The sequence below is a fragment of the Pelodiscus sinensis genome, chromosome 27 (assembly GCF_049634645.1).
Source record: "Pelodiscus sinensis isolate JC-2024 chromosome 27, ASM4963464v1, whole genome shotgun sequence".
In the NCBI taxonomy this organism is placed as follows: Eukaryota; Metazoa; Chordata; order Testudines; family Trionychidae; genus Pelodiscus; species Pelodiscus sinensis.
This window is the reverse complement of record NC_134737.1, coordinates 333,043-347,239: the sequence shown is the minus strand read 5'-3', so window position 1 is coordinate 347,239 and position 14,197 is coordinate 333,043. Positions and strand designations below refer to the sequence as shown.

General features: G+C 49.0%; 2 protein-coding genes across 9 annotated transcripts in view; one reads left to right on the top strand and one right to left on the bottom strand.

Annotated features, from left to right (window-relative positions):
• The window catches only part of LOC142820909 (uncharacterized), a 105,308-nt gene that overhangs the window by 13,721 nt on the left and 77,390 nt on the right, over positions 1 to 14,197 (top strand). The gene's annotated exons all lie outside the window — the stretch shown is intronic.
• Positions 1 to 14,197, bottom strand: part of TSPAN2 (tetraspanin 2) — a 40,404-nt gene that overhangs the window by 2,928 nt on the left and 23,279 nt on the right. Inside the window, exons 3-7 of the mRNA XM_006118815.4 lie at positions 8,426 to 8,523; positions 7,899 to 7,973; positions 5,539 to 5,634; positions 3,305 to 3,376; positions 2,221 to 2,304 (exon numbers count right to left, since the gene is read on the bottom strand). Of these exons, the coding sequence (XP_006118877.1) occupies positions 2,221 to 2,304; positions 3,305 to 3,376; positions 5,539 to 5,634; positions 7,899 to 7,973; positions 8,426 to 8,523 (425 nt within the window). The remainder of the gene's footprint in view (positions 1 to 2,220; positions 2,305 to 3,304; positions 3,377 to 5,538; positions 5,635 to 7,898; positions 7,974 to 8,425; positions 8,524 to 14,197) is intronic.

The window sequence follows — 14,197 nt, the reverse complement described above, 5'->3', positions numbered from 1 at the left end:
ATAATGATTTGCTTGTGTCCCAAAGCAGTGCATAGTGGGCTTGCCAGAGATCCAAGTGAACTGGTGCACTGCTCCAGTAAGAAAGAACCAGCTGGCTGAGGCATTCAGCTGCAGGAGATGGCAGCTCCCACCCAGACCTGCTCCTGGGCTCTTCCTCTGGCTGCTTAGCAGATGAAAGGGGCTGGCCCAGGGGGGCATCGTCCTGGTCAATGGCTGTCCCAGCCCCAAGCCTACCCCCCAAGCGATTGAGGGAGGACAGGGAAGCTGAAGCTGCACTCCCCCATTCCCAAGATTTGTATGGGGATGATACTTGTTGTTCCCCTTCCCCTCGCTGTCAGGGAACAAGGGGAAAGGGCAGTTTGTTGCACTCCTTTCACTCTGGCTGGGGAGGGCAGGGGCAGATGAGCTGTGCCCTTTGCTCTCACTCCCTGACAGGGACAGGAATGGGAAGAGCAAGCAAACTCCCAGAACAAATCATGGGATGGAAGGTTGAGCCCCTCCCCCGCCCATCCTACTAGGGATGTGAAATGGTTAACAGGTAAGCATCACCTTAATGAGTGATGCTTACCAGTTCCTCTCCCCCAGGGTCCACCTCCCATTTAATTGGTTAACTGGTTTAAACTAATTAATCCCTACACACCAACCCCCTGTTCTGAGTCCTGAACCTCTTCACATGCTTAGCCCTGACTCCTGCAGCTGACAACCCTAGTCCCTGCCCTGAGCCCCCCACACCTCCAACCCCACCTCCTACACCTTCAGTCCCCTGCCCTGATTCCTACTTCCCCATATCCCCAAGTCCCTGCCTTGAGCCCCGCCACACTCCACCCCACATTTACATTTTACAGGTACTGTCATATCACAACCCCTCCCACAGATATGACAATACCTGTAAGAAATTTAAGTTGCTTTCACCTCTGTAGCTATCACAGTGTGCCTCTCTCATCAGTGATGCAAGTACTGCATATATAAACGTGTTCTGATGCCTGTGGAAAACATGAACACAGACCAGCACTTTTCTATCACCCACAAAACCATCAGCAAAAAAGCTCTTCAAGTGTAGACTTAGCCTCAGTTTGATGTGCCTTTCCGCTGGATTTATGCATGAGTGTGACATCTAGTGGCCACATAGCTCAGTTACGAACTCAGATTTTTGGGCATGCAAAGCACCCTTTGTGGGAGAAGATGGAGTTTAAAAGAAGCGAGATGCTTTAGGGATACGATTAGATGAATTAGTCACTGATAACATGCTGCTGTTTAATCTGCCAACAGAAGAGGGATATATCCTGAAACTATCTGGCTAGCTTAAATTCAGTTCTGTTAAAGCAATGGGCACAAGAGCAAGGATGTGCTGGTTTCTAGCTTCCAGGTAATCCAAAAAACACCTGTCACAATAGCACAAGGTTTCCTTCACCAAACTGTTTGGATGCATGACCTGTTCTTTACAAGCAACTGGTTCAATTGCACACCTTCCTTCAGGCTGAGTTGAGTGGTCCACCCAGCCTTTCCCCAGGAAGCCATGGTTACAGGAACAGATCATGTTCAGATCCATTACGGGCACACAGCTTGGACCCAAGTATGTAGGGACAAACACTACCAGTGCCCCCAACAGGTCAGAATGGGAGAAATCTCAGGATAGCGGGTTGCTTTTTAGTATACTCAGACCTCTCCTGCCAAAGTGAATCATTTATATTTCTTTACAATAACAAAATGGAATTCTTCCCAGGTAGTCCTTATCCATGCTATGGGAATGCAAAATAAACTGATCAAACTGTGTCTCTCCAAAATAGGGATGGGAATGAGTATAGTAAGCATCACCCTTAACAAATGATGCTTACTGGGTAATAGCTAACTGTTACCCAGGGCAGCTTTCTGGAAGGGCTACTCTTGGCCCATGAAGCTGTTGGCTCCTAGCCCTCCCCCCACCCACTGCTGCTTCTGCCCCCCTGACTCCCAATGCAGGGCTGCCAACTCCCAGCCTAGATGGTCCACTCCAGTCCAGCACATTTAACGTGTTAACCAATTAAACAGGATTTTACATCTCTACTCCAAAATGTATGGGGAGAATAGAGTGATTCCCAGAGAAAAGACTATTGAAAGTGTCAGGAACAGTTGGTATCCTACAGAAGTCTCCCCAGCAGTTCTGGGAGCTGCTCTGCCAGGACGTATGGATTCAGGGCTGGGTACAGAAAAGACAGACTATGATATGATGTGTTTACTCACTGTGATACCAGCAATTCCAATCCCAACAATTCCAACTAAACGCAGATTAGAATTAATTACATTCTGGATTTCATTCAGGCAGTTCTATTAAAAACAGAATGAAAGTTCCACTTAGTTCCCACATAAATATTTCTACATAATTTCCTTCAACCCCGGCAGGAAGAAAGGCTAACTAAGTGGCCCACTGCTAACGCACCTCTCTCTGTGCCTTGTGACCTCTGGGACATTTCTTGCTCTTCTCCCCTCATCTGAGGAATCAATAGTGTTCAAACTGCCAGGAATCATCTCCTCACCAAACTCCTTTGCTTCCTCCAGTGCCATCTCACTGGTGCTCGCACATGAGTGCATGAATAGCTTTTTTCATTAATAACTTCCCCAGAAGTTCAGGCCAGCTCTATGTCCAGATGTATGTATTATATCAGGGCAACAGGGCCTTTCAGGACAATGAGGTGTCACAAAACCCAGAAATGAGAGCGTTTCCCTCATTTGAAAGGACCTTGTTCCTAGCAAGGCTCCTCAGAGCATGCTGAAGGCAGGCACGTGCCATAATTCAACCTTCATCAGGCCTTTCATTCTGACTCCTAGACATCAACTGCTACGTGCCACGCTCTTCAGACTGTGACATTCCTACCACAGCTAGGAAGTGGGAGGGAGGCTGCAGACAATAAGGGCAGGGCATGTTCACATTTCTCATCTTTCACCCCTTCTGCCTTCATGCTGTTCACCTGCACAGAGCTGCCTATGGCTGAGAGGGCACTGGGGCCAATTCAGGGCAGATTGCTGCACTGTCTGTTCTGAAATACGGTTCTATTTGCCACATTTCTCCAATTTCCATCTTTGGTAAGTCTGAGATGAAGAAAAGATTTTGGAATCATGAATCCGAATGGCTCTAGTCCAAAACAGCTCCTCTGAGTATGCATATAGTCGTGTCTCCTCAGCTGGCTCCTCTGGGCTATAAATCTGCCTGTCCTCCATCAGTGGATCATTAATGGTATTTTTGCTTCTTGTGTCAGACACATTTCTGTTTCCAGCTGACATATTGGCAGGAAAAGGTCATTAAACACACAGCACAGATTATACTTACCTTGGGCAGCTGGATGCCCTCTGGGCAGGTGGACTTCACCGGAACCTCGCTTTCTTTACCACAGCATTGAAGCTATGCAATTGAGAGAGAGAGAAAGTCAAAAAAGGGAGAAACTACAGGCTAGTTTCCTATTGAGACTCTGCATTCAGTGGCAGCAAGTGGGTCAGTAACTGAGAGGAAAGACCAGTGCAGGGCTACTCAACATGCGGCCCACAGCCCATTTGTTTGTGGCCCTCGGGGTGGTTTGGGTTTACGCGTGGCTCAACACGGGGCCCGCGGGTGGGATCCTTTGAACAGGACCTCCACGAGGAACACGCTGTACAACAGCGGGGCCTCTCCCAGGCGGGGTGAGCACTGAAAGACGCAAGCGGACGGGCTGGCTGAAACAGACGTGCTGGCATTTCTAGCCCCCAGGGAAGAGGTGCCAGAAGCGCTGGGGCATTGTGGGAAGTGCTGGCTGCTTAGCCTTGTGGGCAGAGCCTGAGAGATGCAGACTGGCTTGCACGGGCCATGTTTGGGTCCGGCGCCACAGCTTAAGGCTTAATCTTTGTATTCATGCCCATCAGTGTGAAAAGCTATTTGCATATATAAGCAACCACACTTAAGTTGCAGCATGTGCTGTGAGTATCACTGTGGCCTCTGGGGGCTTCCAAAGTTTAGTAGCCCTGGACTAGAGACAGACACAAATTCACTCCCTTGCGGTAACGCTATTGTCTGTAATAGATTTTTTTTGTACACTGAACGTTGCCCAAGTTCTTCACTTTCAAATGTCTGAATTCACAATGGACTTACTTGTGAATAGTAACCTCTAGAAACACTTAGATAAAAAATGCTCCTGGGCCGGATGGGACTTTGTGGCCCAATTCAGATGGTCTGATACAGACCTGACTGATCAAGGCAATTCAAATCCCAGCAATTCTTAAATCCCTTTACTCAGGAAAACAGAGCAGATCCAGCAGCATGTGTAGCAATGTGGGCACTGTGCTGAAGCTGCAGCATGGTATGCTAATCTCTGTTGCAGACAGAATATGCTATTGAGTTTGTGGCCAGGGATAACTCAATAGAATCTTTCAGCGGGTTTGTTTTTCCAGTTTGCACATCTGAAAAAATGCTTGAAATTGCTCCTTGGGTCATAATTAACAGCCATGGAATGTTCCGAGGTTGTGAAATGTTAAATTACGAACAATGTGGGAATGATAGAAGCAGTGACAAAGGGAAGGGTTTGAAGTGAACACAGACTTGAGCATAGATAGGACTCTGGGTTCTAATCTTAGCTTGATTGCTAACAGCCTGTGTGCCCTGGGACAAGTCTCATTCTATGCGTCAGGTCCCTGGCTGTACAATGGGAATGATGACAGGAGCTACCTTTAATTGTTTACATCCTAGTAAGGCCGGGAGGCTCTGGGCAGGATCCATGTTCCATTGCGCTTATGCACCATGCAGACACAGAGGTAAACTGGGTTCCTACCATGAAGGGTTTATATTTACTTAATGTCTGTACAGCTAGTGTTCAGCTACAGGGACACTACAATCTCACAAACTAAGGCTTGTCCACACATGACAGCAACAGCTAATCAGGAATAGCTGATCCAAATAACGCCTCATGTAGAAAAGCCCTTCGAGAACTGGTGCCTTTAAACACAGTTTGACTCAGAAATCCCCAACACGATTTGATTTTTCATATTTATATTTGCTTATTTATCGATTTTAAAGCTAGAAGGGATCATTATGGTCATTCAGACTGACCTCCTGTAAAACAGCCCACAGAATTTCCCTTGTGACGTAGTGGGGGTAACCTGCTAACTCTCTGGCTGCTGCCTGTAGCCCGGGTGCATCTGAAATGAGGGACCGCCAGGACCGAGAGAGGCAGCAACAGCATGAGCTGGCCATGGCAGAGCGAAGCGGTTCCTGGGAATCGTGGGGCGCTGCAGCACTAAGCTGGTGGAGTCTGTTTGAGCCATTTTGGGGTGCAGGAGACGGGGGACCCCCAACGTGCCATCACATCCCTCCAAAATGAAAGGTCTAGCAGTTCTCAGTTCCAGGATTAGTACTTACCTGAGATTTGAGCCCAGGACTTCTGGGACTTCAAGCAAGCAGTATACATTTGAGCCACCAGGTCACCTTTAAACGGGCCCTTTAGTTTTATTCCCTCATGGCCCAGAGTGGGCAGCAATCACCCTTCTGCAGACCCTGGTATTCAACTTGTGAGGACTAAGCTCATGCAGGTTACTCACAGCTGCGTGCAACTGAATGAGAGTTTTGTTGCTCTTCCCCGTGTCCACATAGTCATCATAGGCTTCATGATAGATTTTCTGGACCTCCTGAACTGCCTGCAGAAATCAGATAAGTCCAGGGAGAGACTCAACTGGAGATGTCAGAGGCCTATCAAGTCCTACTCCAAATTCAATAGGGTTCCCTAGTCTGCCTCTTCCATGCAGAGTCAGGAATAATTCCTCCAAATTGTTTTCTCCTTGGTGATCTTGTGGATCGAAACAGTAAGGGTACGTCTATACTACAATGTTAATTCAAACTAACTTAGTTCGAATTAGTTAATTCGAACTAAGCTAATTCGAACTAACGGATCTAGACTAAAAACTAGTTCCAATTAGCGTTTTGCTAATTCGAACTAGCACGTCCACATTAAGTGAACCCTGAACCAGGCTTAAGGATGGCCGGAAGCAATGCCGGCAGGGCATCAGAGGAGGACTTAGAGCGTGGAGATGCTGTCTCAGGCTAGCCGAGGGCTTTGCTTAAAGGGTCCCGAACCCCACCCCGGACAGACAGTTCTCAGGGGTGCCCCGCTTGCAAAGCAGTCCTGGCTTGGAGTGCCCGGAGTACCCACACTGGGCACATCACAGCACTCGGCCATCAGCCCAGCTACACTTGCCGCAGGCTGCCATCTGGGGAGAGGGGACAATCGGGGGGGCTGCAGGAGAGGTTCCACCCCACAAGCCCGCAGAGCCAGCCCAGTCCTCCCCATCGGGGGCTCGTGCCCCATTCCTCCCTCACCTCCTTCCACTTACCCTTCCCTAGCCCCTTTTCTTGATGTACAAAATAAAGGACAATTGTGTTCAAAAATGGAATCTGTCTTTATTGAACAAAACTGGGGGAGACTGGGAAAAGGAGGTGGGAGAGGGGAGGGCAACTAAAATGATCAGGGGTTGGGAACAGGTCCCATATGAAGAGAGGCTAAAGAGACCAGGACTTTTCAGCTTAGAAAAGAGGGGGGACAGGATAGAGGTCTCTAAAAGCAGGAGTTGGGTGGAGAGGGTGCATACAGAAAAGTTCTTCATTAGTTCCCATAAAGAAGGACTAGAGGACACCAAAGGAAAGGAATGGGTAGCAGGCTTCAAACTAGTAACAGAAAGTTGTTCTTCACAAAGCAAAGAGTCAACCTGTGGAACTCCTTGCTACAGGAGGCTGCGAAGGCTAGAACTAGAACAGAGTTTAAAGGGAAGTGAGATCAAGTCATGGAGGTTGGGTCCATGGAGTGCTATTAGCCAGGGGGTAGGAGTGGTGTCCCTGCCCAAGGTTTGTGGAAGGCTGGAGAGGGATGGCACGAGACAAATGGCTTGGTCACTGTCTTCGGTCCATCCCCTCCAGGGTCCCTAGGGTTGGCCGCTGTCGGCAGACAGGCTACTGGGCTAGATGGACCTTTGGTCTGACCCAGGATGGCCATTGTAAGCCCAGGGCTCAGGGTCGGGGGTCTCAGTGGACCCCCTTGATTTTCATGCACACCTGCTCCTGGGTGGCCAGGCTGGCAGCTCTCCTGCCCAAGCCGGCCACTTTCCTGTGCCTAGTGCAGAGATCGTGGACAAGGTCCATGATGTCCGCACTAGCCCAGGCGGGTGCCCGCCTCTTGCGGTCTTGGGCAAGCTCCCGGGAGCCACCAGCCTGGTCCCGGGAAGAGGGGGAGGGCTGGGGGGTATCGGGTGGGTGGCTCGATCCGTGCCAGGTGCAGGGTCTGCTGGCTGGGTGCTGGCAGGCTTGCACCTGGCACGGGCACCGTAGCCAGCCCATGCACCTTTAAAGGGTCCGGGGCCGGGAGGGGGGCAGACGAGTTTCCCTGGTGTTGGCCAGAGTGGCCTCCACAAGGCCCAACAACGTCCGTTAGTTCGAACTAACTTTGTAGTGTAGACATACCCTGGGAGAAGCAGGCTCTCGGGGACTAATGGGAACTTGTGCAGAATGTCCAGTGGGTGTTTACTATATTTCTGCCAGGAACTCAGAAGCCAGGAGAAGGTCACTAACAAGAGACATTCATTGCTTTGATTAGGTACAACTCCCCAGCATGTCACCCATTCCTCTGCAGCTCTCCAAGAAGTTCTGAACTTGATGTTACTCTCATGTGCAGGGATCATTTACCCCTTTGGATTTTCTGTTCACATGTGGGAGTGGAGACTGTCCCATTTTGAAGCTGTGCTTCTCAGGTTCACAGCACCATGAGCTCTCCAAGTCTAGAGGGTCACAAAATTCTCCTTTTTCTATGTATGGAATCCTTCCTTCAAATGTGGCCTTTACTTGCCCTCTCCAGCTTTGTCAGCAGCAGGGATCCCAAACCAGCCCATAACATCAGAATCACCTTGCTACTTACCACTTTTTTGCCAATAAATGCAAACACTCCAGCGGTGACTTCAGCAGCAAATATCACCAGCAAGCAGGCAAAAAACTGCAGAGGAGAAACCAAGTCTGTACTAGTTTATTTTACATAAGCCCCTTTATACAAACACTGCTTCCCAAATCCCTCCACAAGGCCCAACAACATAGGATAGCTGAGGGGAAAAGGGGTTAGGAGGCAAAGGAGAAGGAGAGGTGTTTTCCGAGTAGATAGTCAATTAGATCAAAGTCAGATGAGGTGGAAATAGACACAAGGAGGTTGCTCCAGATGGAGAAAGCAGCAGAGGAGGCAGCAGCAAGAGTCAAGCTCACAAAAGGATAATTTCACACATGGAACCTGCTGGAGATTCTGGGTTAATAAAGAGGCTGCTCGTTATGAGAAGTAAAATGAAGTTACTGTCTGTGACCCAAGAGCTGTTCCAGTGAAACAGTGGTGAACCCTTGAAGGAGAGTTCTACTAGAATAACCTTCAAAAAGGGATGCTCCATCAAGTCTGTTACTTACCACTCCAAGAAGGCACTGAGATTCCTGCGCTGCTCCACAGCACCCAAAAAATCCAACTGTCATCATCAGTGCCCCTGCTCCCACCAGCACATAGAGTCCTGTGGAGAAACCAGACCCAGCCTGTCTCAGAACAGACCTCACTTCTCCTGGTAGGGAGGAGCTGTCATCCACTCTCAGTCCCCTGCCCCAGTGGACAGTCCCCTTCACCTCTGCAGCTCCTCAGCAGGGCTGTCATGTCCCCTAAAAGCCAGCCAGCCACCTTCTTACATCTCCTAAGGAAGCTCCATAAAGGCTAGCATGAAAGGACTTCCCCCATCACATCTCCTGTATCGAATGCTACGAAGTCCAGCAAGAATTCTACTGCTCACCAATATGGACTGTGTTTTCTACATCACATCCTCTTCTAGGTAGTCACCACAGAACAAGGAGCAGGAAATACAACCCTCTAAAGTCAGCACTGCTCTCTCTCACATCTCCCTGGTGTGTACGTGCTCTGTGGAGGAGAAAGCCTTTACCGCATGGGGTTCTTGGGACACTGAAGCACCTGAGCTAGTCTCTAATGGGACCCAGCTCATAGAGCGCTTCTTGCTAAAGCTTATGAGCTTGGTTTTGCCAGCTGGCCCAGTGTGTGGTTGGGAAGCACACTGCATTGCAGTGCAGGGGGTAAATCTGAATCCAAAGAACCATGGTGCTGGGCTGGCAGGGCACTGCACTAACATGGCACCATCTCCTGCAGAAAGGAAGGCACAGTCCATTGCATTGTGCTGTCACTGGCAGCAGTATTTCAGACTATTGCAGGGGTGGGCAATAATATTTGATAGGGGGCCACACCAAGATTTTGGAAAGCGGTTGAGGGCTGCACTCTTCCATGATATTAATGGAGATGCGGGGTCTGGGATGGAGTTTGGGTTCAGAAGGGAGCTTGGGGTAAGGAACTGGGGTGCAGGAAAGAGAGTGGGGTTTGGGAGGGAGTTGGGATGAGGCAGGCAGTTGTCACCTAGGACAGGTGAATGGAGGAGTGCAGGGGTTTGGGATGTGACCTTGGGTAGGAGATTGGGGTGCCAGACCTGAAAGGGGGTATGGGTGCAAGAGGGGGACAGAGGGTTGGGACAGGAAAGGGCCGGGGTGCCAGAAGCAGGCTATGGCCAAGAGACTTACTTGCCAGCTGCCAAACTATCCTGTCTACCTGCAGAGCTTAAAACATTCCAGCCAGCCAACTTGCTGGGCCATGTGCATCATGAATAACGGAGTTCAGGAGAGAGGGCGTGATTCTTTTTAGCTGCCTGTTAGTTCAACTAGCAGCTCCCATTGGCTGGTTTCTGCCAGAAACTGGCCAATGAGAATGTGCTGGGGGCAGGGTGACTCCTAAAACTCCCTTCCCCCCTCCCCTCCAGTTTTAAAACAGAAATGCAGCCCTGCAGCTGCATTTCTGCCAGGCGTGCAGGGCTGCAGAGCCAGTCTGGGCTTGGCGGGCTGGATTTTGCCCAGGCCTTCTCTATTGGTTACTAGAAATGAGACATAGGTGGGGCCTATTGGAAAACTCATGTCCCAGGAGAAATGGAACAAGGCAGTCACATTACACCTTTGGACAAAGGCGGGTTAAGATAAAAAGTTGATGTTCTCTAAGAAGCTGCCGCAAGTGAGCCAACGCGGAGTGCTATTTTCACTGAGATGAGGCATCTCAACAGGTCAGTTGAATACATGAAAGGCTTTTCTGTTTGGAGTAGGACTTCTCTCCTGTGGAATAAGTAGCATGGACACTGGTGCTTAGTATGATAGTTAATGGATCCAGAGCCTGTCTAGCACCTGCCCTTGTAGCATACTGATGCAAATGCCCAAAAGCTAGGAAGGGTTCGTGTTATCAAGCATGTTAAGGCCAGGGATTTTCTTCCACAGAAGCTGCCAGCACAGGCAGCATGTGTTATACTAGGCACTGTCATGAAAAAAAGAGACAAACCATGTCAGATCATAGAATCATAGGACTGGAAGGGACCTCAAGAGGTCATCGAGTCCAGCCCCCTGCCCTCAAGGCAGGACCAAGCTCCGTCTACACCATCCCTGACAGATGTCTATCTAACCTGTTCTTAAATATCTCCAGAGAGGGAGATTCCACCACCTCCCTTGGCAATTTATTCCAATATTTGACCACCCTGACAGTTAGGAATTTTTTCCTAATGTCCAATCTAAACCTCCCTTGCTGCACTTTAAGCCCATTACTCCTTGTCCTGTCCTCAGAAACCAAGAGGAACAAATTTTCGCCTTCCTCCTTGTGATACCCTTTTAGATATTTGAAAACCGCTATCATGTCCCCCCTTAATCTTCTTTTTTCCAAACTAAACAAGCCCAGTTCATGAAGCCTGGCTTCATAGGTCATGTTCTCTAAACCTTTAATCATTCTTGTCGCTCTTCTCTGTACCCTTTCCAATTTCTCCACATCTTTCTTGAAATGTGGCGCCCAGAACTGGACACAGTACTCCAGCTGAGGTGAATGTAAGGTGGTGTGCCAGATGACCTGGTAAAGTGGTTTCATATGAAAGGCATGAGCAGCCCATACCTCACAGTTCAAGATTATCCTATGAACTGCAGGGCCTGTCGTCTCCAGCTGGATTTCATATTGTCCTCGATTTCATCAGAAGGATTTGAGAGACTCCCTAGTGTCTGGTGGGAACCCTGTGAACTGCTCCACACTGTTTGCAGCTAAGTGCTTCAGAGATAACATAGGAGTGGGCAGGGGTGAGAGTGACTGAAATCTCTTACAGGTACTGTTGTATTTCCCCCCTCACCCCCTGCCCCGGGCAGGAGATTGGGATGTGCAACATACAATATCTGTAAGAAATTCAAGTGTGGGGTAGAGTGCAGGGGGTTGGGGTGGATGTGCTCAGGACAGGTGTTGAGGGGGTGGGGCATGCAAGGAAGGGCTCATGTCAGGGGGCTGAGATGGGGGGAGGGGGCAGGGAGGCAAGGATACCCTTTATGGAGGGCAGAAGGGGCTGACCTCTGTCCCCCCCCGCCCCCCGATTCCTGCCAACACCGTTCATTGCTTGTTATTCCTCTTCCCAGGACTGTCAGTATTATCAGACATAGTATTGGTCACTCATGCCTCTGCACCCTCCCCTGCACCAGCAAGGAGGGAGAGAGATGCTGGTTGATTTTCTCTTGCTCCCTCACCGTGATGGTATAGGAAGAGCAGGCAACAAGAAGCATTAGTTGGAATGGGGGGCAGCTTCCCTTGCCAATCCTAAAGGCACCTAAGGAGGGCTTCAGTGCTGAAGCAGCCCTGGTCAGAGGGAATGCACTCCCAGTCGGCCCCTTTCATCTGCCTGCTGTTTAACATGGCAGCCTGCAGAAGAGCCATTGGAGCTGAGAGCATACCATGCCTCCTGCAGCTGAATGTCCTGGCTGGCTCTTATTGGAGCGGCATACTAGGGCACACCACTTTACATTCACCTCTGGTGGTGGGTAATATCCCCAGCTCTGGCTAACCTCTCTTGGACTTGTTGCCAGAAGAGCTGGCAAATAGAGAATCTGTATTGCATTAACACTGGTCAGAGACAGTGACAATCAAGGAGTGGTGTATTAGTGAGTCCAGCAAGATGCCTCAGGAGCAGGCTGGGGTGAGCCTGCCCTACAGGTCAGGTGGGACAAGAGATGGAGAACACAAAATGGCCCCTAGTGCTGAGGGACACAGGCTTGGGACCAGAGACATTTAAAGCTAGACTGGCCAGACTGCAGTGCTCTGGCACATCATTTGTGCCCCACTCTGAGAGCTATTCAGCTTTTGCCATCTCCAGTATCAATTTGCAGCTCTTGAGTGGCATGAGGTCACTGGCATCATTCCATTTGTCAGTGGTTTAATAATGACTGGAGGGCTCAGCATGGCTGCAGCCTTGCTGTCAGAGCACAAGGACAGTGCTTGTTCCTCGCTAGAACCTCTGTCCCCAAGCACTGTCCAGCACTGCATGCTGCTACTCCAGCCTTTGCATGGGGCTTGGGAGCTCAGATATGTGAACCTGCAGCACTCTGGCCCACTCACCTTGTGGACACTGCTATGGTGGGTTCTCACGCTAGAGGGCATCATCAGCCCTGTTCTCCCTCCACTGCACACATGCTCAGAAAGCTTGCATTATTTTCTCATGTTAACCTTTTTATAAAAAAAAGGACCTAAATCTTTACCATTCACAGCTGCCAGCACTGCATGCTCACCAGCCCTGCCGTCGCCAGTGCTGGACAGAGACCCCACAGAAGGGTGCAGGAATAATGGAGAAAAAATAATTAAAACCTTCATTCCCCAGTGCATGGTGGCATCTCTCTTTTGGAAGATAAGTTCTTTGGGGCTCACTGTGTATTTGTGCACAATCTATTCAGCACACAGGAATGCTCAACAAAAAAGCAGAGTCAGTCAAGAAATGGAAAATATTTCTGCAAAAAAAAAAAAAAAACCAACCCCCGCCAAAACCCCCCCACAACAATCCAATAAAATATCATCCTAATCTGATTTTAATACCGACAGCCTCAGAGCTGCAGTTGACTCAAATCATGCCGAGTTCCTGCCCGTTTGTCCAGGAGCAAGGGAAGATCTCCCTTCATGGCTCCGCACTGGCACTGAAGAGCTGCGCCTGAGGGTCCCAGGCCCAAATGGCTTTTCTGTCTCTCACCCTCTGTAATATCAATATCAAGACTTGGTGCAGTATTAATCCAGCTAAAAGGCAGTGCTGTGGCAATGTGGCAGTGCTGTGGCAATGACTGAAATGTTAATGGAGAAGCAGCTGTACCAGCTCATTTACAGCAGAGAAGCTGCATTTGTTGAATGTCATTGGAGTTCAAAAATTCTGGATTTATCAGGGTCTTAGTCTCATGCAACTTATTTACCTCCTGCAGAATTCATGCCATTGTAAGAGGACATTGCAACAAAGTTGCTGTCGTTGAATTTAAGGTGGGAATGAACATGAGTCTGAACAGAATACATACATCTCCATGTGTAGGTTGAGGAGGGGTAAACCAGTATGGGCACTTTGACAATATTTTCCCCCATTTTCCCTTCATTTTCCTTCTCTTCACGCACCCATCCCCTCTCTTTCTCTGATATTTATTTGGAAACTGGACCCCTTAACTCCATTCATCTGAAGAAGTAGGTTGTGCCCACAAACGCTCACAATACCATCTACATGTTTTGTTAGTCTCTAAGCTTCTACAAGACTATTAGTTATTTTTTGTGTTTTTTCATATTATCTGTGACATGCCTCAAGATCATCTTTCATCTTCTCACTTAATGTCACATCTACCACAGTGATGAGTACAGTGTAAACAACTATAATAGCTTTCCTAGACCCCACTCTGTATGTTACCCTGTGCTTCTGCCTGCATCGATTATTGAACATCTTGGTTTGGGTCTTTCCTATTTCCCTTCATGTTTCCTCTAGCTAGATCAGATAGGATTCTTTTGGGCCTCGGCCTCTGACAGCTTTGCAGAGTCCTAATTGCATTTGGATTTTCTCTTGCTTCAGTGCCACAGGCTTTTAGCATTTCACTTACATGACTCACAGCTCAACCGCTACCTCTCATCAGAGCTTCCCTTTTAAGGTGTGTTACAGGAAGTGCCTCTTACTACATTTGCTAAACAAACCAGTCAGCTCCCTGGTCTGGTAGCTGTAAGGGGCTGTGCCATCCAAGGAAAAACATCTTCATACATTCAAGAGATCTCATCCGAGAACCCATCCCTGCTCTTCTGGGGACTGCTGATGCCAGACATGCACAGCTGCCTCTAGCTGGAAC